Here is a 25,518-nt window from a genome sequence, read left to right on the forward strand (position 1 = left end):
ATGTAATATCATTTAAAACAATTAGAAAATCATAATCTTATTTTTGAGTGGCGTATTGAATCAATTATCTGAAACTTAAACGTTTAAAAACATGAATTATCTAAAGACTTCACAAAGGTTGTCGGCTGTCTCTTTTGCGGACGTATTGGCCTTTTCCTCTGCTTCCTATATGTGAGAAAGAATAATCAAGAATTTTCTCAAGCATTCATGCGTGTCCTGTATCTGTCGTTACTGGTAAATGACTTATAATGAACTGTCGCGGATTTAATTCTAGAAAAATACCACGCCAGAAATTCACTAAAATATTCATTGTGGTTGTTCTGTTCCGTGAAAAGACCTTTAGAGCGATGTAAATGCTGTATAATTGGGGGACTATAACACCCAGAAAGCGTATCATTTCCCCTCCCATAGGATTAACTTATATCTATAATAGAATATGTTTTAAACTGTTTAGCGCAAAAATACCGAGTTTTATCACATTTGCAACCCGTTAATAATTCCGTTTAATTAAATGGAAGATAGATTACCTACAGACCTTGTTTTAAGATCTTTAATGATTAATGTGTCGTAAATTCTTTGGTGACGAGATTGCAGTTAATAGGTAATTTAGCATTCATCGACTGATGTTTTTGATAATGTCTCTATCTCCCGGGGAAGTCATAAAAAAACTAATTATTTAGCACCTTTTAACTTATAAATATTTCATTCCTTTTCATTTCTATGATCAGTTGATAAGCCAACCAAGCGACAGGGCCATATCGTGTCATATTAGAAATTGTTGAAACGGTTTCATATACAATTTGATATGGCATTAAGGATGCACCTTACTGCGACAAAAGAGTTCAACGCAAAGAATTTATCTTCTTTTTCAAGAAGAGTTCTCACCGAAATAAAAATTCTGATGAAACATAGTCGGGTATCTATTAGCTAGGATCTTACCTAGATTAGCACATTATGTGTGTATCTAAAGGGTACGAGTACACTAAAAAGAGAAATACTGTGGGCGCAGGCGTCTGCTTCCGAGTAGATGTAGGGGCTAATACATTGTATTTTGTTTCTATAAATACTAACCAAATACAGACACCTGTACTTTGGGTAAAACCAAATATTATTCTTTAAAAAAAATATCAAAATATTTGTAAAAATGAAAAAAAGATCCATCTGAAATCTCTATGAATAGAATTATAACAATACATATTGCGTTGATTTAACCACTTTTTATTTAAAAACCAGATGTTACAGAATACATTTAATGATTCAAAAAGGTTATGATCAACTACTGCGCGCGGTGAGATGACAAACATCGTGTCTTTGTAGTTTAGTTTAAACATATTTTATTGACATAAAGTAGTTGTAGTTTTGGTCCTACGGACAGACTAAAAGTGGATTACGGAGAAGCTGATAAATTTCTGGCCGTTATATACATTATAAACACCCATTCGCACTACTATATGAAAACGTGGAAATCTTCGACACCGTTTGGTGTCGCTAACTATTTACAAATTCTACATAAACTATTCTCAAATATATTAGCATACATTTGTATACACATATATATAGCTTAATAGAATAAATTGTGTTGTACGAGTAATGTTCACGTCTCTTACTGAAATATCAATGTTACGACGGAAACATTCTTTAATAGCAGAACATTGATATTTTTTATTTTACTACCAGTTGTGGAATTTCACAATTTCTTTAAGACAATAAATAAAAATATAACTTAAGCTTTCTGTATTTTGACAGTTAAGTATTTGGGAAATAGGAAATCAATCTATGATTATTTAAAACAAGTCAAAATAAGTGTTACAGGTAGTCGTAGGATATCTGAATATTGCTGTCTTCAACAGAAAAAAAAATGTCTGAATTTATTATTTAGATGACGAAAAGTCTAATTATAATGCTAAAGAACTATAGACATGTCTACACAGTAAAATTCTTTCTCTTTTAATGACTTGGAACGCTGTGAATAATTTAATAAAATTAATCATAGTTATTTTAATACCACCAAAACACGCACTGTCAAACGATCGCTAATAATCATGTTCTTATATTGTCTCATGTTTGCATTATACTGTAAAATTTGCATTTATTTTGCAGCATTTTCCGCTTTCATATTTAGAACACATTTACTTTACATATTTTTTTTTATTGTTGTGTACCAGCGTACATACATTAAACACGCCACACAAAGCCGAGGCTTTCTATAGTAACCTTGATTTTATCGCGTAATGATATTAGGGCCATTTACAACGAGCGATCGAGATGATTGTCGCCCGTTTATGATCGAAAATAATAAATCGCAAACAGGGAATTTATCATTTATTCATGATTATTAAATCTAATATTCTATCATATTTTATAAAGAGTAGACACTTTAAGATGTTATCTCACTTGATGTTTTCATTACGGTCCAACACTGGCATGTTATCTTAATTTAAAAATAAAATTCATCATCGAAAATGTGGGTTTAATTCAGATCTGGAGAAAAGGCACATGTTTTAAATTTATTAAGAATGAAACGACAATATGACCACATTTCCATGTCAATGTTATTCATTTTTCTTTGTTTGTTTGTTTGCATGTTTGTTGTTGTTTTTTGTTGTTTTGGGGTTTGTTTGTTTTTTCTTTTTTTTTATATTTTGCTACAAAATAACGATCAATAAAAATATTGTCTTTTAATCCCGCTGGACTCCGTCGTTGCGTAACGACAAAACAAAATATCAAATTTAGTTTTATTTAAACATATTTTATTACAAAATAATCCCAAAAGGGATAAGTAATTTTCACTTATGTAAATATGTAAAATCAAATAGTCCTCACTTCTCAATGAAACCCTAGACCACCGTAAAGGATTTTAATTCTAACATATTTTGATCGGGCTCATGGACGCGGGGGAGTTTACGATAAACAGGCGAGTTAAATTGACATGATATTAATGTAACGTTTGCACATGTGAGCTTTATTCATACATCAATACCATATTATAGTTCTCATTACAAATTAAATGAGACTTTTACTAGAGCTAATTAAGGCCACATCTATGTAATGGCCGCCGACTATCAGGCAGAAGAAGTCTGGAGGGGAGTAATCATTATTTGATTTGTGCGTTAATTGATAACATTAATTGCCCCTGTGTTGCGCGTGATTGATCGGCTGTCGTAAAGTGGCCGAAACTGACCACTGGTCACTGTGATGACCGGACATAGAATCAGACAACTCATTAAGACTGGTTTGCGGAGGCCATAAGGTTTGTATAAACATTATTGGATTCAGCATGAATTATTTAGTGATATTTCTCCCTCGACTCTTCCGGTAGCTTGTAGATGTTAACGAGATCAAATTTAAATGTATCACCGATGTCGTGTTGCGATAGTCAAGCCTAATTCACAGGAACTTAGCTGGTATTTCGAATTCAGTTTCCCGAATGCATATTACCAAATTTCACACTCGTCACATCTCGGCATTTTCCGTACCTATTTGATGAAGGATACCGGAATTGGCCGAGGTTAGCCGAATGATAATTTCTGGAAATATTATAATACAAGAGCAGTCGGGACCCCTCGTGATTTTTTTAGGCTCGCAGAAGGCGTAATCGGAACCCCTCGTCATTTTCTTCTAAACGACGTTCACTGACGTAGGCGAAGTGTTCCGATTGACGGAGGCGAGGTGTTCCGATTGACAAAGTTTCATTTTGAATAATACAAAGTTCCCGGATGTATAGCTCCATAGTTCCTGGATATATATCTCAGAGCATAGTCTATCTTATTTTAAAGCAATTCATAAACTGATGAGGAAGAATATTGAGTCAAACAATGTTTGTTTTCGTGACCTGGTTTATTTGTCGGGTAATCGGGGGCTGCAATAACCCGCGAAAATCGTCAAAAGTTAAAATAATTAGTTCATAAAACCTACGTAAATAGACATTAAAACCATACAAGATCACATTATCTAAACAAACTTAAGTTCTTATTATATTCAAAAATTGCAATTACGGTTTTCCTTCAGATCAGATTGATTGATTTTCGATAAGACAATGGGATAACTAGTACAATGCGATGGAGAAGCGTATTGTTGGATCATGGCGTACGTCTGTTTTTTTCTTTGTCTCAAAAGGTCGAAATATACATCCATGATTGATTGAAGCATCCTTATCGACCACGTGATTGTTGCGGTCTGCCCCTCGTTTTAGTATCAAGAACCTCTTGGTCCTACATAAAACATAGAAATGATGTCCTAAATTGACTAATTGAAAAGCAAATTGAAACGAACGGAAGTAATTTCTTCTCGACATATCCCAAAAGGAATGACAGAGCTGCCAATTATGCCATAATAAGAATTTGATGGCCACTAATGGTTGTATTGTCTTGTCGTCTGCTTAGAATCGGCAGCTGCATTCGATAGCCGTCGGGGATTTGATCGCGAAGTGGCGGGAAATCTTATCACTGAATTATTCGATACCCCTCTTGACAAACAGATAACGCCGGTAAGAAAATTAATTACGATATTTTCCCCGAACAGAACATATCTTAAGTTATCATAGATTTTATATGATTTTTATTATGATATCATTTCATATCCTTTTAAATGATTTATATAAAATTCTCTTAATAATTGTCTTCAGAAACATCAGTACCTATTCCAATCAGATCACTTACGGATTTACTTTAATTCGAACGACATACATAATTTCCTTGTGGAATATAATAAATTGAAATGAACGCATTATTATTATTATTTTTTTTTTTTCTCTTTTTTTGCTTTAAACAGAAATACAAAAATAATTATCCAAAAGTGTTATGTAAAAGTCTTCCTTGCAGAATTGTAAGTTTCAGCTCTGGGACCAATGACCTAAGAATAAGTAGACTCATTGATCTTTTTTATCCAGGATGATTTAAAATACCACGTCATTAAAACAAACATTTGTTCTTTTTTTTAAAAGTAACGCTCAGAGTCGACATAGCATATCCCGACATTTACGCGATCTCGCCGAACTGACTGATATTGCTTAATTTTGAACATTAATTGTATTTATATCATTCAGTGGCGTAGGAAGTCGTCAAAAAGTGGGGGGGGGGGGGGGGGGGGCAAAATTGTTTTTAACCTTAAATTTTACGCACTAAAATCGTATGCCACCTCCGCAAAATTAGCCAATAATTATCATTTCAACATCCCATGATAATTTTGATAATTTATGTAGTACAAAATAAGTTATTTACGCAAATCAGGATATATTATTTATGGCAAAACATGAATCACCAGGCCCGGTCAGGATTTTCGAAAGGGCGGGGGGGTCCAGTAATTTAGTAATAATGCGAGCGCCGTAGGCGCCAGCCCATTTAAAAAAAAAAATTTAACGAGGGGTCAAGGGCAGTGCCCTGATAGGGGGTTCAAGGGGGTCTAAGCCCTCCGCGGAAAATGAAATATAGCACATTTCCAATAATTCGGGATCAGGCGCGGATCCAGGAGTTTTCGAAAGGGGGGTCCAGTAATTAAGTGATCATGCGAGCGCCGTAGGCACGAGCCGATTTTTTTCCCCTTTTTGCGAGAGGTCTGGGGGCCGCCAAGCGGGTACCAGGGTGGCAAAGCCCCCCTTTGGATCTGCAATCGAAAGGGGGGGGGGGGGGGGGGCAGTAATTTAGTGATAAAGCGAGCACCGTAGGCGCGAGCCAATTTTTTTTGTATTTCCTCGTACCTGTTGGTAAATATTATCACTCGATTCACGTTAAAACCGCGCATTCTTATTCATGTTGTGTTTCTGTCTTGTTCTCATTATGAACTCAATTAACTTCACAAATTATAATCAACTTATTGAATCTATGTGATGAAGTTAAGCAAAATTTCGTATTAGGATATAAATATTGACTTACCAGGCAAGTGCAGGCGACCGACACACAGGTCTGAGGATTGATATACTAGTATAAAAGTCGGAATGTTCCGGATGTACAAGATAAAGTTTTTATCGTTGCCTTCAAGAAAACATTATCGGTTCGAAAATATACAGATATTTATCGAAATGAATATATAAATTCGTGTTTTTTCCCCTTTTTCCGATTTTGAATGTCAAAAAGGGGGGGGGGGGGGGGGGGGGGGGGGCAAAAAGATATGTTTGCCCCCCCCACTGTAAAAAAAGGGGGGGGGGGGCAATTGCCCCCGCTGCCCCCCCGCTTCCTACGCCACTGTCATTAGTATTAAAGGGACATTCTTCGTTTGAATAACGTTTAATTCACTGGAAGATATGTATATTTTCCGAGTAGTAAAATTTATAATCTTTACATTAATAAGGCGGTTTTACTCTCAGGATAAACCAAAGTACTTTGAGTGCTAAGTCCTGAAAATTCTTATTTCGACCCGAAGTATCACTAATTACCGCAAAGACATACAGTACTTATATACGATACGCCGTTCCCCTGTACATTTCGACGTTAATTTCCTTACCTGTATGCACAGACACTCATATAATCATCGTTCAGACATAGATTTCATCAATAGAACTGTGTATTTTTCTGATGTCCGAACGAAGGTATGCCCCTTTAAACAGCTATAAAATTTTATTTTACGATCAAATGGTCTGATAAAACACCTCAAAACAGTTTCCAGTGTGAGGGCGACACTTTTTTTTGATAAGGTGTCTAATACTAATCTTATTCTTGTCCAAAATAACATCTGTTTCATGCTTTTTCTACTCTTTGCCTTCTTCAAATGAAATCTAAAATTTAGCTACAACATCTCTGTTCAATGAAAGCAATTACCATAGCACACTATATAATAGCGCTCGGGTATTTCCGTAGACCAATCATATAGTTAGATCAGTTTCGAACTTTGACGGAAATTCCCGAATTATTCCCAAACCTGTGTTTGAACACGATATAAGTGTTTCAATACAGATTTTTTTAGAAACGTCACCGTAAATCTTGTTTTAAAATCAAACATGGATTTAACTGCATGCTATTCAAACAAATTAATTTCAATTCTAAAATTAGCAATTCCGTCAGTAGTTAGCTATATACGTTACTCTGAGACGCCTAATATCTTAGTGTGTATTTTATCAGCGAGATCTCAACCCACATCAGAATAATTTGACAGATTTAAAAGATAGAAACAGAGCGATCGAAATAAAATTGATGACCGGCATGATTTGTAATGAATAATTAAGGTTGATACTTCGAGAAGTCATTAATCCTGTCCATTCAATTACTGTAGGCAGGTGAATGTGTGGAAAATATCTTTATTAATCATATCAATAGACGATATTAGGCAATTACCGACATCGCCGGCGGGCGGCCAATGGAACAGCCGGTGTTACAAGGTGTGGACGTACACATCGGAAATTAGAGTATGAATGGGTATCTATGCATTATAAATGGTGTCAACATCGTTAGCTCATTATCACGAACAGCCAGTACTTAATGATTTAATCGTTAAACAGAGAGCGCGTGCCAACGTGCCAAACGATACGTCTCTTAATATCCTAGCCGCTTGAGTTCTTGAAAAATTACTCATTTTTCGTGTGTTGATACGGGGTCATACACTAATCTGACTATAAATGTATTTTTGTTTGTTTGTTTTTTGTTGTTTTTTTTGTTTTTTGTTGTTGTTGTTTTTTTTGTTTTTTTGTTTTGTTTTGTTTTTTTGTTTGTTTGTTTCTTTGGTTTCGTAATTGTGTCTGTTCATCCGTGATAATGCCGTTTGCTGACCTTTTTTGACCTCGCCCGTATACGTCCTTTTCCGAAGATAACGTAGTGCGTTTCGGTCTCCGTATTCTAGAAATAAACACGGAATTCCAAATGATACAAATTCCCTCGGGTAGCAAGCAGCTATACCCTAATACAGTAAAACTCGGATAAGTTGAAGTCGACGGGACCAAGCAAAATATTCGACTTATCCGATGGTTCGACTTATCCGTGTTTGTATACTGAGACAAAACCCGACTATCATTGGTTGTATGCAGAACAAGTGCTTGCATGATAACATAGTAGAAAATAAGCAATACATAATAACAAAGAAATTAATTAATTGTACATGATAACAATTATTCCTTTATCTAATAAACAATATTGTGCACAGTTACAGATAAAAACAAAGTTCATGCGTAAAATAGTCTTTGACATAGACACACGATTTACACACGGGAGTCGCAAATGACAGCATAATATTCTATGAAAACGTTACATATATTATAAGAATATAAATGTATATATTGTACTCATATTATTTATCTTTAAATCCGTTTATATTGTTCTCCAATTTAACAATATTAAACAATAAACAGTCCGGGAAAATTGATCGACCGTACGCGTGCTGATTTTGTATCAAAGGTGAAGGCCGCGGTCAGTGTTTTATCGGCTGCATAATCATGCATTGCCACAATCTTTTGAACAGAGTAAAAACATCCCGCATATCATTGTTACTATTGCATCGTCGTATTCAGAATTTAGGCATATATAGATAAATCAATGACAGACAGGTATTTTTCTTTGCATTTTTCGATGGAAGATATGTAATTTATCGTTTACTTTTTCCTTATTTTTTTCGGCGGCCTTGTGCATCAAAACAGTAAACAGAACACATATTGGTTTGTAGACTAAAACGTGCACATTTTATTCTTAGTTATGTATACCTGAACGTTTTACTTCACCTGTATAAACAATGGGATGATGCGTAACCGACAGCCGGTGGAATGGGCTTATTGCAGATCAAAGAAATAGCATTTATGGGTGGTCGGGTGTCCTAGTGGTAGCACAGACTTTTACATAAGGGGCCGGGGTTCGATTCCCCGATCGGACGTGAAAGGGTATCGGGTCACCTGCCCGACCACGTGGGTTTTCTCCTGGTACTCCGGTTTCCTCCGACACTAAGACCCCTTTTCGCCCTTCCATCCGGGCCAACAACAGTGATTGATTTAAGTTGATTTAACTTGTTTCGCAATTGTTGTAGGATAACCAATTAAAGGTTACAAATAGCATTAGCTGTCATTTCAACTGAACTGAAATAAAAATGGATGGGAATCAACAGGTATTGGCACAGGCATTGCTGGATAAATACTGGTATATCTTGTCATATATCAATTAGTGTTTAGATTCAAATCTCACGAGCAATTGTACCGGACGATGTATACATGTACATGTAGGTGCTTGAACAATGACAAAGGTATTCTATACGTAGTAACCTTGACCTTGACCCTGGCAACCCCGAAATGCAAAGTTATTTAAAGGCCAATTCCAACGAAAATAAAAATAAAAAGTATCCATCAATTATTGTAGGGAATATATTAGAATAGATATTTTTTTACGTGTTTCTGTCACCTCGTTTACCTGTAAATAACACCTGAAAATCGAGCATTTGCACGAGTTATCGTTCTTTATATCCTATATTGATGACGTCACTAGTGACAATCCTGAACAACATGGCGGCCCTGATACCGTGTACGACAACGAGGATGATATATCAGAACCTAACTTCGAGTTTTCTGTTAAAATTCAACCTTAAATGTATGCTATTACCATAACTGTCTAATATATAATACTAAGTTTCATCAAAATCCGTCGAACATGAAGCTGGTAGTTAGAGACGACACAAAGATCATCTATAAATAGAAATGATGACCTTGACCTTGGTCAAGGTACTAACACTCGATTTTATCTCATACTTGATCAATATGTTAAGATCCATCTAAATTCATCAAAAGCGAACTCATTAAAAGCGACAATAACTATATCCTTGACCTTGCAAGCTTGACCTTGGTAACCTAAAACGTGAATTCATTTAATATGTACGCACGGAACGCTTTATACCATATTAGGTAGGTGCTTGTTAATTCGGAGGATGTGATAATCATAACGACTGTGTACACGGATTTTCATTGGTTGAAAGGATGACCACCGACCACCGACTGAGACTATGATTTAATCACGTGGTTTAATGCGTTTTGATTGGCTAAGTCTTGAAGGCCGCTTCACGGGGCCTCGGACATGATAACACACAAAAAGTAGTTAGCAATAGTTTACATCTTCATATTTTTTTTTTTTTTACTTCTGTCAATTTATTTTTTATAGAACTTTTTCAAATCATTACTTTGATAATAATACACTTGTTGATTATTTGTTATGATTTTTTTTTAATAAATTGCAATATTTCCACACATTTCCGAAATTGTCCGTTTTGGATGTTAGTAAACGATATTTCAGTCCAGGTCATATCCTCAAACAAACTGATATCATGACAAAAACACACGATGACACAAAACATGTCAGTTCATCCTCAAAAACGTTTATCTGTTGAAACAGGTCACATGATGCCGTAGTTATAGTACATTGTGTATGGTATTTCTTTCAACTCCAGAGAATAAATACCATATACAACAACTACTCTCTGTGACCTCTGACCTACCACAGTACGCTGTTTTCCCACTCAGACCATAGTATAAATGTCCTTTGAGGTTACACAAAGAGTAGTTGTTGTATATGGTATTTCTTTCACTCGAGCCGGTTATTTTGTTAACATGAGTTTAAGCGACTGTTTTTGTAACTTTGGAAAAAATAACTAACGAGAGTGAAATGAATACCATATACAGCAACCACGAGTTTGTGTGACCTGTTTCTTCCATAATTGAAAAGCTATTCTGAGGATGAATGGACATATTTTGTGACAACGTGTGCTCATTTCACAATTTCAGGTGGGGTGTAAGGATAAGTTCAAGTGAAATGCCGCTCATTGAAATGCAAAACTGACAACTTCGGAAATATATCGAAATACTACAATTTACTGTGTTACAAATCATAGCAAATAATATGCAAGTTTATTCTTTTCCAAGATTAAAAAAATGATAAAAAAAAAAACAATTTTCGAATATGACACGAACATCTGCGAACTACTTCTTGTGTATTATTATTTCCAGCACCTTGTGAAGCAGCTTTCAAGTGTGAGCCAATCAAAACGCATTAAACCACGTGATTCAAAACTAGTCCCGGTCAAAGGTCACTGTGTCAACCAATCAAAACGTGTGGTGTAAACTGAATGTTATTCAATTGTAAAGATTATTGCATATGTATGTAGTGGAACTTCCCTAAACCGATCATACACTGTACATGATCCATTTTGACCGGTCAGGAACCGGGAATAATATTGATCCGATGACGTTTCGTATCTTAAAGTAGAAATATAAGTTTTGAAAAGACTTTTTACATAATGTTAAGATCACTACGTTTTATTTGAAAGTGTCGACAAATACTAGTGTATTCAACCAAGGTCACAATGCCGTCATTTCCGGCTCAGCTTATTGTGGTAGAAATAATGCGCAAGGCTCATGTTTGCTGGATATTGTATTTTTTCACTCTCGATATTTTATCCGTCCCCACCTATGAAACATGGGGTTATAGATTTCCTTTCCGTCTGTCTGTCTGTCTATCTGTCTGTCCGTAAGTCCGTCCACTCAGTTTTCCGCCATATTTCAAGGCATAATGATGAAAGTTGGTATGTAAGTCCAGTATGAATAGAGGGTTTTTTTTGGTCAAGGTCACTGTTACTTTGGTTAGCGCTTGCCGATAGGGGACATGTATTACTGTAGCAATGCCCAGCATGCTCGTTTAAAAAAAATAAACTCGAGCGAAATAAATACCAAATCCAACAACAACAACAAAACCGTCATGAAACCTCTACACATGTCACACATATCACTAAAACACATAATGAAAACATCTTCACATTCTGTAACTTTTAATTAGCAATCCGCTATGACGAAGTAGCACTCTTTTAAATAAATTCTTTAAACATCTATAACAATGTAGTTTTAAATGCACACATATTGCACTAAGGTGGTGTTATTTTTTATAATAAATATAATAAAAAAAAAATAAAAAAAAAAATAAAAAAATTTGAAATATTGTTCCGGAATTTTCACCGGCATTTAGAGTTTCCTCATGAACTTCCGCTCGCGTTACTTATAGGGAAGGTCCGTTGTCAGCTCCACGTGCGTGAATTAAATGTCCCGAACACCCTGTCACGGAACTGATACAGACGTTATGTTACTTTGTAGTATACTAGTGTCAAACACAATATGTAAAAAGTAATAAAAATGGCACAATAATCAATAAAAACGGCGATACCAAGATAAAATTAGACTCGGTAGCGAAATGTCACATGACACAGTACTCATAACTAGGCCGCACAACTTGTGTATCTGGTAAGAAATTACAATCCTTTTACATCCATATGTTTCTATACACTTTCTCCACTTTTTCTTCTTTTCTCCTTCAATTGCTCTGACTTTTAACGAGTCCTTCAATAAGGAAAGCGTTATATTTTCGATTTCTTTACATTAGTAAGTGTCAACGTGTTAGTTCATATCGACTCACTAGTTTTGTTTCGACAAAGGAAAATATCCTACTTATGTATTGCAAGTACGGGACTATTTTTCCTTCCATATTCTTACGCGTCATTTACGCTTCTCCTGCAATACAAAAAGCGATGTCCGGTACTTCGTCAATACTAAATATGCACCCGAGATCCGTGATGTATATGAATATAATAAACATGTTCATATAGATATGTACCGATAAGTAATGATCACATCCAATCCGTAAAAAATATTGACGAGAAAAAGTAGACTAATAAAAAGTAGTCCGTTATTTTTTTGTTTTTTGTTCTATGACGCACTTCCTTGACCTTCCACACCAATCCTGACCTCGTGCTCACGTGCTTTCTTCCGTAATGCCACGATACTCGATGTTCTTTGGTCACCTTCCATGATATTGTGTTCAACAGGAAGTGTAATCGTGTCACGTGCTTTGGAATTCTGGGAAGTCATTTGAGCAAACATCTGTTGGAATGACATAGTCGGCGGAGGGATTGCAGAAGTTTTAGCGTTAGGATACATTACACCGCGGAAGGCTACGTTATATAAACCAGGCGGTGACAGGGCTGGGCCAGCGCAAATGTTTCGAGCGCTAGAAGGGAAAACAAAATGGCCGTCGTTTCTTTGGTAGAGCTGTGATTCATACGCTCTCATCAGTAATTCGGTGTAGCTCTGTTGTGGTGAGACTAAAGACCGGGGCGATAACGCCGGCGGATTGGTGTAGCCTCCATATGGACTAAAGGGATGACCTTGTGGACCAACTTTCTCCTTCTTCCGCCATTTTGCACGCCTGTTTTGAAACCAAACCTGCAACAATATAATAAGAAACTGAGTATCTCATTTAAAGGTAAACAAAATGTTGATTTGTTTTTTATTGTTTCCACAATTAAAACGTTTTGTCATTTTATTGCTTTAAATCGTCTCATGTGTGCGTTATATTTTTAAAATGGTAAATAATAATATTTTGAGATACTTTTATGACATTTTGGCACGACCGGCAATCATGTTTTGGGTTTTTCGCTTACCTTAAAGTAAAATTGAGATACGTGTAGTCTGGCTTAAAAGTTATAAAGGAAATACATGTATTGATAACTACGACGGTTTGTTTTTATGAATATCAGTGAGTCATAACGGGTTTTAGCTTTTATTTTAAATGTTAATATATATTGAGATGTTTGTTAAGATGTTTATCAGCTTTTGAGCAGCACAAATGAGGCTTCAACACGTGATGTTATTAATTTGCATAATGACCTTTTTTTGGATCTGAAGCAGTTTACAGTTAAATTTAACCAATCCTCTGAAGTGTTTGACATTTAACTCTCTAGTATTTGCAAGGAGGGAAGAATCTATTTTTATATAATATTCCATTTGATTGAATTAAGTCTACCACCCACCGATCTATATTTAACTTGTTATACAAATTAATTGATGTTGACAAAACACATCTTCACGTACTTGTGCTAAATTTTATTCAAATTATATATTCTTATAAAAACTAAATGTTTGCGTTTGAATTTGACAAAATCACCAAGTCACTTTTAAATATAAGAGACCATTGGATTGAATTTCTCATTAGCATATTTAAAGTAGAATATGACATGTTTATTCAGGGGTATCCATTCCCCATCAATTTACTCGCCCCGATTTTATAATACCGCAATTATACCCAATTAGTTACCATTGATAAATATCTAATTTTTTCAAGTATCCTTCACGTGGCTGAAGTGGCGAGCAATTTTGCACAAGTGTTGATAATGTCGATTCTGCCACTGAGCCATACATCCCTGTTTATTGATCCCGACATGTCTGATTAAATAGAAGCCTGATCACACACCCTGCCTGTGTACACGACTCAATCCCTACCACTCAAGTCCGCGAACCAACCGCTCAAACAAACGCGACGATTTCTCGCTATCGAATATCAGAATAATGTCAGGTTACGTTAAAAATTAAGAAGACTTAATAGTTGTGGAAGATTACGACCAAATTGCACGATAAATTTTGATATCTATTTGTTCAGGTGGCTCACAGAAACACCATTAGAGTTAATTTACTGACATGATCGCGATTCCTATCAAACCTAATCCCTTCAGTTTCATTTCCAATTTATCTATCTATTAATATATTTATTTATTCATTTATTTATTTTTCATCTGTTAACGAAAATTCTCTAGTTCGATTTTTTACAAGAAGGTAATTGTAAAACAGAAAAAAAGGAAGACGACACCCATCTTGACAAAAGAAAATATCTGATACTGAAACAATCGGAAAGACAAATGGACTTTAAAAGGTAAAAAAAAAAACCAAACATTAACATGAAATAAGATGACATCAAAATAAACACAAGCGACAACATAAACTGAGGAAACACCAATATAAAGAGAGACAACAACAGGAATTGAGGAGACACCAATATAAAGAGAGACAACAACAGGAATTGAGGAGACACCAACATAAAGTGAGACAACAACAGGAATTGAGGAGACACCAACATAAAGAGAGACAACAACAGGAATTGAGGAGACACCAACATAAAGAGAGACAACAACAGGAATTGAGGAGACACCAATATAAAGAGAGACAACAACAGGAATTGAGGAGACACCAACATAAAGAGAGACAACAGGAATTGAGGAGACACCAACATAAAGAGAGACAACAACAGGAATTGAGGAGACACCAACATAAAGAGAGACAACAGGAATTGAGGAGACACCAACATAAAGAGAGACAACAACAGGAATTGAGGAGACACCAATATAAAGAGAGACAACAACAGGAATTGAGGAGACACCAACATAAAGAGAGACAACAGGAATTGAGGAGACACCAACATAAAGAGAGACAACAACAGGAATTGAGGAGACACCAACATAAAGAGAGACAACAACAGGAATTGAGGAGACACCAACATAAAGTGAGACAACAACAGGAATTGAGGAGACACCAACATAAAGATAGTTTATACTTTCGGTACTCCTCAAGAGTTTCAATCACTTGACTTATAAGTCGTGAAACTCACCTGTACTCTTGCTTCTGTTAGATCGATCCTCATTGCCAGCTCTTCCCTACAACAATCATATTCAAAATTGATATAAGAATCAAAACTATGTTTAGATACAATATAAATTGATTATTGCTAAATTCAAGCATTCTTGTCAAAAGTTGTATCTATTTTTTCGTTTGAAGGAGATTGTAAAAAAAAACGGACTTAACATGAATCTAGTTACAACCTTTGAATATTTAATGTCGAATAACGAATTCAAAGTCTGCATCATACAGATGCAAAAATCAAAGACTCGCTCTGAAACTCGGGGATACAGATGTGGAAATCTAGGACACGTCAATGAAACTAGGGGATACATATGTCTAAGTCTGGGACTCACCACTGGAAAAAAGGGATACAATATTTTCAATAACTGATAAGTTACAAACCGATATGAAAATCCAAGACAAATTTGTCCTTAAAATATATACATACCTCATAAACACATCCGGATAATGAGTTTTCTGGAAAGCCCTTTCGAGTTCCTCTAACTGAAAACTTGTAAAAGTAGTCCTGTATCTTCTCTGTTTACGTTTTCCGTATTCCTCTATGTCACGATCATCCAAACCGGAAGTTACACGGCCGCCATGATAGTTGTTACGATTGCTGAGTTCACCAAGCATGCTGTATGAATGAAGAATTGGTTCCGTTTCCCCACCGTCTGCACTTGTGACGTCATCAGAAGCTGACGTAATACTCTTAGAGTCATTATTGTCTGGGCTTAATTCACTTCTGTCCTGGTCAGAGAATTCAACGAGACATTTAGCTGTTGTTGGACATGGAATCTTCAGAGGTGATATCACCGCGCGAGGCAAACCTTTGTCATCACCTTGTGTCGTGTCCATCTCATAAGATAGTGACGTCATACCTGATGTCAAACTACGCTCTTGATTTTCTGAACCAATTTCTGTAATTATAAAATATCACGTCGACATTAACGTATTTTCGCCAGAATTCCGTTATTATTTCACAAACTTTTGAATATTTAATTACAGACATATACAGCATTGAAATCATATTATTGCTGTTCCATATTGATTTTCATCGTTTAATTCATTAAATATGTCAAATAAAAATTATCTTTTTAACATGATATATTATTATAAACTCATAAACTACTTATCAAAACTCATGTACTAATGTAATAATACTAATATAACAATTCTCGAACTCGTTATAGTAACATATGCATGTTTTATCAGTCAACTGACACGTATAATTCTAATTCGGAATTGACATATTGTTTTTAAACTACTTCCGATATTATATGATTTGTAAACTTACTCGATATTGCTATATACTTTATAAGTTAACTCAGCATTGTTATATAATGTATGAATTAACTCAGCATTGTTATATGATTAATAAACTAACTCGACATTTGATATAATTTATAAATTAACTCAGCATTGTTATATAATGTATAAACTAACTCAGCATTGTTACATAATGTATGAATTAACTCAGCATTGTTATATAATGTATAAACTAACTCAGCATTGTTACATAATGTATAAACTAACTCAGCATTGTTATATGATGTATGAATTAACTCAGCATTGTTATATAATGTATAAACTAACTCAGCATTGTTATATAATGTATGAATTAACTCAGCATTGTTATATAATGTATAAACTAACTCAGCATTGTTATATAATGTATGAATTAATTCAGCATTGTTATATAATGTATGAATTAACTCAGCATTGTTATATAATGTATAAACTAACTCAGCATTGTTATATAATGTATAAACTAACTCAGCATTGTTACATAATGTATAAACTAACTCAGCATTGTTATATAATGTATGAATTAACTCAGCATTGTTTTATGATTTATAAACGAACTCTTCATTGTTATATTATATACTTTATAAACTAATTCGACTTGTTATGTAATCGAAAAACTAACTCAGTATTCTGATATAATTCATAAATTAACTCAGCATTGTTATATTATATAATTTATAAACTAATTCGACATTGTTATGTAGTCTATTTACCGCAGAATTTATGTCATCTTAACCTATAACCTAAAAAACATAAAACAAGTTATAACATAACGCATATTCTTGTGGAAATCGTGTCTTGTACCCAAAAAGGAAATTTGTAACTGTTTCTGACAAACACAGTGGATTTCAATAATAAATTATATATTCAAATCGAACTTGTTTCTCTCCTCAATATACAATGCAAATAACAGGAGCAACGGTCAATGGCGGGAATTTATCTACAAGATATATGTCTATTGCGTGATATGCTTAATTACCGCCAAATGTGCATTCACTAACAAACAATTTTGCTACAAGAAAACAAACTATTCGGTCACGTATAAAATTGTTATGTAACGTCTCATTTGTAATTTCCATTCTTCCAAAGAATAATGACATGAAATTCGATTTTACACTTACGTAAAAGTACTCGATCGAATTATTAATTGTAACATTAAACAAATCGCTCAAGGAAAAGTATTTTCGATCATCGATGTGTTGTTTATTTTCCAAATTACTTACTAGCGTACTATTCTCTCTTACCTAATCGCCTGTAATTAGAAAGAACGTTTGCTTTAACCCGTGGGTGGTGTTATGCAATGAAATCTAGATTGTGTTTAAGGTTCGGAGATCAATATTTGTTTATCATTCCCAATTAGACTGAAAAATTGTAGATGCGGTATGCAAACTGGACATCAAAGAGTTGTGCCTATTAGTACTGGTATGTTGACAGAATTAATTTTAGTGGTCTAAATAAATTATGATTATACATAGAAATCAAATACTTTCTTAATTTAAGTGCGAAACGGGTAATCAAACGTGTGGCCGACCATCGCTATTAATAAAGGGATTCAGTGGCTGATTTAACAGACTACTGTATGTATATATATGCAAACATAGGTTATTTTATAGAATGTGTGATTTTTTTTTCGGCAGATAGAACAAAATTGTAGCGAAAGATATTGTCCAATTTCATAACTTGCGACGATATCAAAATTTTAGTAAAACTTCCAAAACGTTCAATTTCAGTCATTAATCATAAATAAATATTCCACAACTCGATCGAACAGAAATGCAAATAAACGAAGAAACAAGTCTCGAATAAATATTCATATAAAATTTCTATAAGAGTATACAAGCTAAAGAGGATATTATTTCATACGTTTTTTCAGTTCTGAAATATTTTTATTCATCATTTTACATATTGTGAGTACATAAAATACACAGAAAAAGCATCAGTTATAGATACAGTTTTACAGCAACACAATATCGTTTTTTTGTTTTTGTGAAGAGCATCAAGGGTGTCAATGATTAGGTATATAACATTTTAAAAAATCTGTACATGTATATATATTGAACAATGTTTAATGGCTAATAAATATACAGTATTGAACAATTGAGATAAAGATTACCATTGTTGAATTATAATATATAGCTGACAGTATTAAGAAATTGATAAGTGTACATATATAGTATTGAAGAGTTATGACATATATATGTATAGTTGAATTATTTCATATGCTAATAAGGTTGATTAAGATCAAACCTATACCAATGTATTGTTTATAAAGATCATTTCACGAATTCAACATCATATTAAAAGCGATGTTGTATTTAATCTGTTTGGTTTGTTACGCTTATAATTGTATGTCAAAGACAAAGACGTGTCTGACATATTAATTAAGTTTTTGATATACCGATGGATAAAAATATTTCATGTAGATGTTTCACCTTTCTGACTGATTTGCGATGCTAGAGTGTGTTTCAGAAAGCCAGAACAGAATTAAGATGGTAGCATTCAATTTGGAGGGATCTGTTTTCGGATTAAGATATGTTTCTTGTAGTTATTTAAACAAAATTCTGTTTGAGAACTGAATGCTGAGACAGTATTATAAACAACAAGATTGTAACAGAAAGATATAAATATTATTAGAAACTTTTATCGTAAATAGAGCTTCAACTGTTATGGTTACCCATTTTTGAGTTTTAAGTTAGAATATATATGTTTAACCTTTTGGAGTAGATAATGACCTGAAATATTGCTTTAAATCAGAAAGAGTTGTGGAGTTTCAAAAGAATATAAAATGATAAAACAATAACAAAAAAATGCATGGTCATTCTCAATAATGGTACCCTATAACAGTTGTCTTTATGAAAATGCTGTCAAGGAGCAATCCATGGTAAATTGTTTTCCCGTTCTTTTAGATCGCACAAATGAAGTACCATCTAAACATAGCATAGCGATCAAGCTAAAAACGTAATTAAATGTTATTTATACAAAAAATATTACAAGTCGGAAAGTATATATATTTATAAATTATTCCAGGTTTGATTCTGATTAAAATCATCTTATTCCCTTTTTTAATAGCAAATGGACATGCACAATGATAAGTTATGCTTAAATGCAGTCCTTTGAGAAGGTTGGACTGTAAGCTGGGCTGATGACTATTCCAGTCCCGAGATTTGCCCTAACTCTGCAGGCCACATTATCATTTCAAATTTCTCAATGTTGCCAAGTTGACTGAACCCTCTAAAGTCCGATTATGATGTCCAATGCTTCATTCCTGGATTCCCAACATTTTAGTGCCTAGAGCATCACGTGATGAGTTCTACGAGGACAGCTTTATGATACAGATTTATTTTGAGGAGTTCAATTTACGCTCTTTCTACCTTAATATATTATATTATGAAGTTCATTTATTAATCTGCGATTCATATTCGTACATGTTTTCACAACTTGTACGACAAATCCAATAGTTCCTCACATCTCTACTGGGTACCAAATTCTCGGAAGAGTTTTGGAAGGACCAACCGTGTGCTGCAGTTTTATATTCATTCATCGAAATGTGCTGTAACTGTATTTATGAGTTTTATGTACAACCTTACTTTAGTTTATACTTTCTTAGTGTTAAGTTGTTGGGGTAAGATATATATTGTATATGTGTAACTGTCATATTATTCATTTTATAAAAAATCTGCCAGTTTTAAGTACATAATTCCATACAGCTTGATATAGTTAACACGGTTAAGGTATTAATGGAGTGGCGTTATCAATAACAAATAACTTTTAACTTTCGAATGCAAATGTTTAAATAAGTGTTAAACACTGACATTAGGGGTGTATAATAATACATCATACAATATAGAATGTTTGAAATATTTAAGCATGTTTTCCAATCCAACAGAAAAAAATATATAGCAAAATAGTTAAAACTAAATACACATTTGATAATCACTTATACAATACAAGAGGTAAAACAATAACAAAGAGTAGTGACGTATTCGGCACTGACAATATATTTATGACAAACTGCATTAAATACTTGTTAAGTATATAAATTAATCATAGTCAAAATCTTCAATATCATTATACACTATTAATAGATATCATAATGTATACAATGTAATCGTTACTAGCATTATCACACAAGTTCCTGTCTTTGTATTCTAGAAGGGAGACACAAGTAGAAACCAATCAAATATGCCGAATTATGAGGATAAAGATTGAACTGTACAGGTGTTTCGTCCTTCTAGAACTCGTCAGTAATACTAGCGGCACTATATAAATGTTTCGTCCTCCAAGGACTCGTCAGTGAAGATCCTATTGTTTTCGTCCTTCTAGGACTCGTTAGTGATGGTAGGGACATCATACAGCTGTTTTGTCCTTCAAGGACTCGTCAGTGATACTAGGAACATCATACAGCTGTTTTGTACTTCTAGGACTCGTCAGTGATACCAGGAACATCATACAGCTGTTTTGTACTTCTAGGACTCGTCAGTGATACTAGGGACATCATACAGCTGTTTTGTCCTTTTAGGACTCGTCAGTGATTCTAGGGACATCATACAGCTGTTTTGTCCTTCTAGGACTCGTCAGTGATACTAGGGACATCATACAGCTGTTTCGTCCTTTTAGGACTCGGCAGTGATGTTAGGGACATCATACAGCTGTTTCGTCCTTCTAGGACTCGTCAGTGATGTTAGGGACATCATACAGATCTTTCGTCCTTCTAGGACTCGTCAGTGAACATAAAACTGTTTTTGTCCTTTTAGTAGTCGTTAGTGATACTAAGGACATTATACAGCTGTTTTGTCATTCTAGGACTCGTCAGGGATACTATTGGGGTCAAAAGTGACGAGAAGGAAAGAAGAGCAAATCGAAAATGACCTAAACTAATGTTCAAATACAGCAGATGAAGTGCATCAACACTCTTAATCTGGGCAATTTAAAATCTTGATAAATGAGATAGTTTAAATAGATCATGAAATACATATTATTTTGAACTGGTGCTAATATTCGTAAGAACTAATGAGTTGCATGCAAGCTAGCGGCAATCCTCAGAGTTTGCATGATCTTACTAAAGAATGAATCTGGAGTTGATCATATTTGATTAAATGAACATTTCACCTCTAAATCGTATCAGTAACACATCTTAATTAATCACAAACGTTTTATTATCAAGTATGATTTTTTTTCACCTGAATATTGGTTTGTTTTGTAATGACCAGGATTTTATTTAAACATACTCCGATAAATAAATAGTTTATCTTGTTAAGTATTTCGCGATTTCTACTTCAAACAATAACGGGTATCTTAAAGAGTTTCAGTATTTTGTGAGAGTTTAAATTTGGAGACGAATAAGTCCCCCCGTTGACACGAGTGTTTACTCGTCAAATTAGGTTGTTTTCCCTCTTTTAGATTTTAAAGTTTATTCTATACCTCTTTTATTGTTACGCCCCCATTTCTGTCAACACAAAATAAGAACAAACAAAGAATTTTTGAATGGCATGGTTAACTGCGTACAAAAGTTTGCGTACAATAAAACTATCAGACAAGCATGTTTTGTGTTTGCGGTGAGAAAAGTTTTTACATTATGTGGAATTGACAGGACATATACAATAGCATGATGTATGGAACTATCAATCGATATTTAAAGAGAAAATATTTTAACAGGTGTTTAAGGAGATACAAATGTTATTTATTTCTTCTTCGGTTGTAAATGCGTTATCTGTGAAGTTTTCGTTTGTGGTTTTCCCTTTAAAGGGACATTCCTTCGTTTGAATAAAGTGAATGTCGATAAAATAAAACCTAATGGGAAATATGTATTTTTCTCTAGTATTAAAAGTTATCATCTTTGAATTAATACAGTAATTTTACTCTCAAGGGAAAGCGAAGTGCTTCAAGTATTAAATCATAAAACATCTCTATTCGACCCGAAGTATGAATAATCACCGCAGAGGCAGACGGTATTTGAGTACGAAACGTCATTTTTCTGTACATTTCGGCGTTACTTTCATTACTGGTTGGCACAAAAACTCACATAATTGTCATTCGGGCAAAGATTTTATCAATAGAAATTGCACGTTTTTGATGTCCGAACGAAGGAATGCCCCTTTAAATTCCGCGTACGTTTTATAATGACTGATTCGTCTGATATCATCAAGGTGTTCAACGAGCTATTTTTGAATTCTTCCGTAAGTTAGACTTACAAAAGTATATATTTCCACATATTTTGCCGAGCTAAGACTTTAATGTGTAATTATGTTTAAAGATGTATTAAAACGGTATGCATATCAGAATCAGACCACCACAAACATTTTCATATAAATACAAGTTTAATATTCTATTCATCAAGTATTTTATTTATCTTACATATACTTTAAGAATGATAAACGTTGATGATTTTGTGACTTTTTTTGTCACCATGTTACAATTTTTATATATTTTTGATTTAAAGTCTCTAACGATAAGGTCAAGAAATCACGCAATCAATGATTCAAAAAGAAAGGTTTTCCCGTCACATATTACAAATTGTATTTATAAATTTAGAAAAATGAAATATCAAAATGACGAATTCTTTATCAATTGAGTCATAAATCAGAGTAAAAAGTGGAATGCAATTATAAATCTACTTACCACTTCTTGAAATGTGTTTATCGTTCTTACTCTTCCCAATCAAACTATCAATATCATATGAAGACCTCCGTCTTACACATAAATCCATTTTTCAAGATATCTGTTTTTCTTCAAATGTGTATGTAAGTCTCTTCTAAGGGTTTCCACTGATCCAATGGAACAATATCACATTGATAGTCAAGTCATTCAACTCCACAGTGAAAATATAATTTTAAGCGTGAGCACGTGTAGAACTATCGCGCGTGTGCGTGTTCCGGCTGTGACCGTAGTTATGACAGGTATGGAGTGAAACAGGTGTATTCATTATTAAATTAAATATCATAACATTAAAAAATACTACAGTGTGTCAATTTCACGGCACGAGGCCATAGGACATTCTCTCGACCAATCAGAATTCTTCTCTATTGATCCCACCAACCCCGGAATATTCTCAATCTCTGATCACTCGTGGATGACAGATAAAATCGACATTTAACGCGTGCCATTCCGTTTAACCACGCCCCCTCCATTGAGCTAATAAATATTGAAGCAGTCGACTAATCTATACACATTTGAAACTTTACTGCATTTTGAGTAGCTTTTGATTAAAAGAACGAGATTGTTTCTCTCCGATATGGTTGCCAACACTAATTTAAGGGGAAACATGACGAATTTATTTTTATCGTACACCAAATATCATTACTATTGCCACTGAACAGTTTTATCCATATCTTAAATACATGTATGTGTACTTTCATTTAGGTTATAGAGATGTTGTGCAATTTTCTCAACATATCGCGCAGAATAAAATAGGTATGTTTGGTCTTTGTTTATTTATTTATCTTTTCAAATTTGCAAAAATTAATAAATTATCACAGACAGCACCACTGGTTGCATGCAAATTGTCTGTTTAGGACACGGCAGAAATTTTGTAATGAAGACGGGTTGGAAAATAACTTTCAAAATAGTTTCGCATGATTTCTGACCGATAGTTTGTTATTCAGCCTTGTTCGGGCGAACACTATGAAATATTCATCTCCAACAATGAAGGTACTTTTACTTGTATGAGTGCGCATGTCAGGAACAATGTCTAATATCAATGTAAGTGAAATGACAAATATATATCAAATACATCATATTTACCACTTTGCCACTTTCAACAATATGAAATGAAGTAGATACTTGTCAGTTAAGTGGAAGATTTGAAATCATACAAACGGAACGAAAGTAGAAAAAAAAAACACAATCAAACAAAAAGCTAAACAAACGGAACGAAATGAAAAAAAAAAACGAAACGAAGATTTGGAAAAAAAAAAGGAATACAAAATAGAACCCAATACACGGAACTCAACCGCAAATTCCATTAAGAACCATAGAAGAAACCAGAAGCTTGGAATAAAAACCTTGTATAATTCGTGGTTGTCGTTGTCATGGTAACATTCTTAGCATTTCATATGATTTATATAAATCATGAAATCGGTTTAGAACTTTCAATTTTAAATCGCTAGAATGTCGGTCCAATGGGGATTTTTTTTTTGTTTTTTTTTTTTTTGATAGTTTCGTAAGTTTGATTTGGAAAAATCTCTTTAGATTAAACTGATTTTTGAAACTTTTCACATCTTTTATTGACTGAAAAATCTCATAGCACGTTAAACAGAGTTCAAGATTTGTTACAGAGAAGTCTTTTCCCCGTAAAAATATCCGGAGATCTCTACTTCTCCTGGATTGCCCCAATCCCTTCCCAGAAATGCAGTGCGGTTACCTCCATATAACAGATACCTCTGTAAACGCCTCGCACCATTTCAAGAATCTTTAAAACTTGTATAGCGTTAAAAGATAAAATCAAGATACAATCTGTCACACGTGGGATATTTTCATCAGTTTATTTTGTCGTGCTATGTTGATGGAACGGCTTGTGAGTCAACAGTTTCGTATATCTCCGCATGCAGTGTTTATAAATGTCCACGTGTTTTTTGTACACGCTATGGTGTTTACAATACTTTAAATTGTTTCGTCTTGAATGCTTAAGAAATGGACTGTTATGGTGTCCCATCGCGATTTCAGTAGGAATTTAATTAATTTACCTGTTGAACAGCTGACTGACGAAAAGCTCTCCTTTCCAACTAAATTCCTCTGACGGCTTCATAGCGTTTTTAATTTCTCCCAGTCCCTTGGATATCACTCTCAATCAATTTATGATAACTTCAAGCTTTTTAATAAAATAAGCA

General features: G+C 34.2%; 1 protein-coding gene across 1 annotated transcript; it reads right to left on the minus strand.

The window, feature by feature from the left end:
- Positions 1-11,698: 11,698 nt before the first annotated feature.
- LOC117342896 (homeobox protein ARX-like) lies at positions 11,699-23,576 on the minus strand. The gene is made up of 4 exons (XM_033905186.1): positions 23,312-23,576; positions 15,834-16,305; positions 15,375-15,420; positions 11,699-13,159 (listed from the first exon to the last, which is right to left on the minus strand). Exons 1-4 carry the CDS (start codon positions 23,397-23,399, stop codon positions 12,644-12,646), a joined length of 1,122 nt encoding a protein of 373 aa, XP_033761077.1. The 5' UTR covers positions 23,400-23,576; the 3' UTR covers positions 11,699-12,643.
- Between the last annotated feature and the right edge of the window lie 1,942 nt (positions 23,577-25,518).

The sequence above is a fragment of the Pecten maximus genome, chromosome 14 (genome assembly GCF_902652985.1).
Source record: "Pecten maximus chromosome 14, xPecMax1.1, whole genome shotgun sequence".
Lineage (NCBI taxonomy): Eukaryota > Metazoa > Mollusca > Bivalvia > Pectinida > Pectinidae > Pecten > Pecten maximus.

Excerpts from the sequence above, each read along its gene's own strand:
- LOC117342896 (XM_033905186.1), bottom strand. The coding sequence starts at position 23,399 with ATGGATTTATGTGTAAGACGGAGGTCTTCATATGATATTGATAGTTTG. Across the intron at positions 16,306-23,311 it reads TAAACACATTTCAAGAAGTG|AAATTGGTTCAGAAAATCAA; the intron begins GTAAGTAGATTT and ends TTATAATTACAG. Across the intron at positions 15,421-15,833 it reads TATCCGGATGTGTTTATGAG|GGAAGAGCTGGCAATGAGGA; the intron begins GTATGTATATAT and ends TGATTGTTGTAG.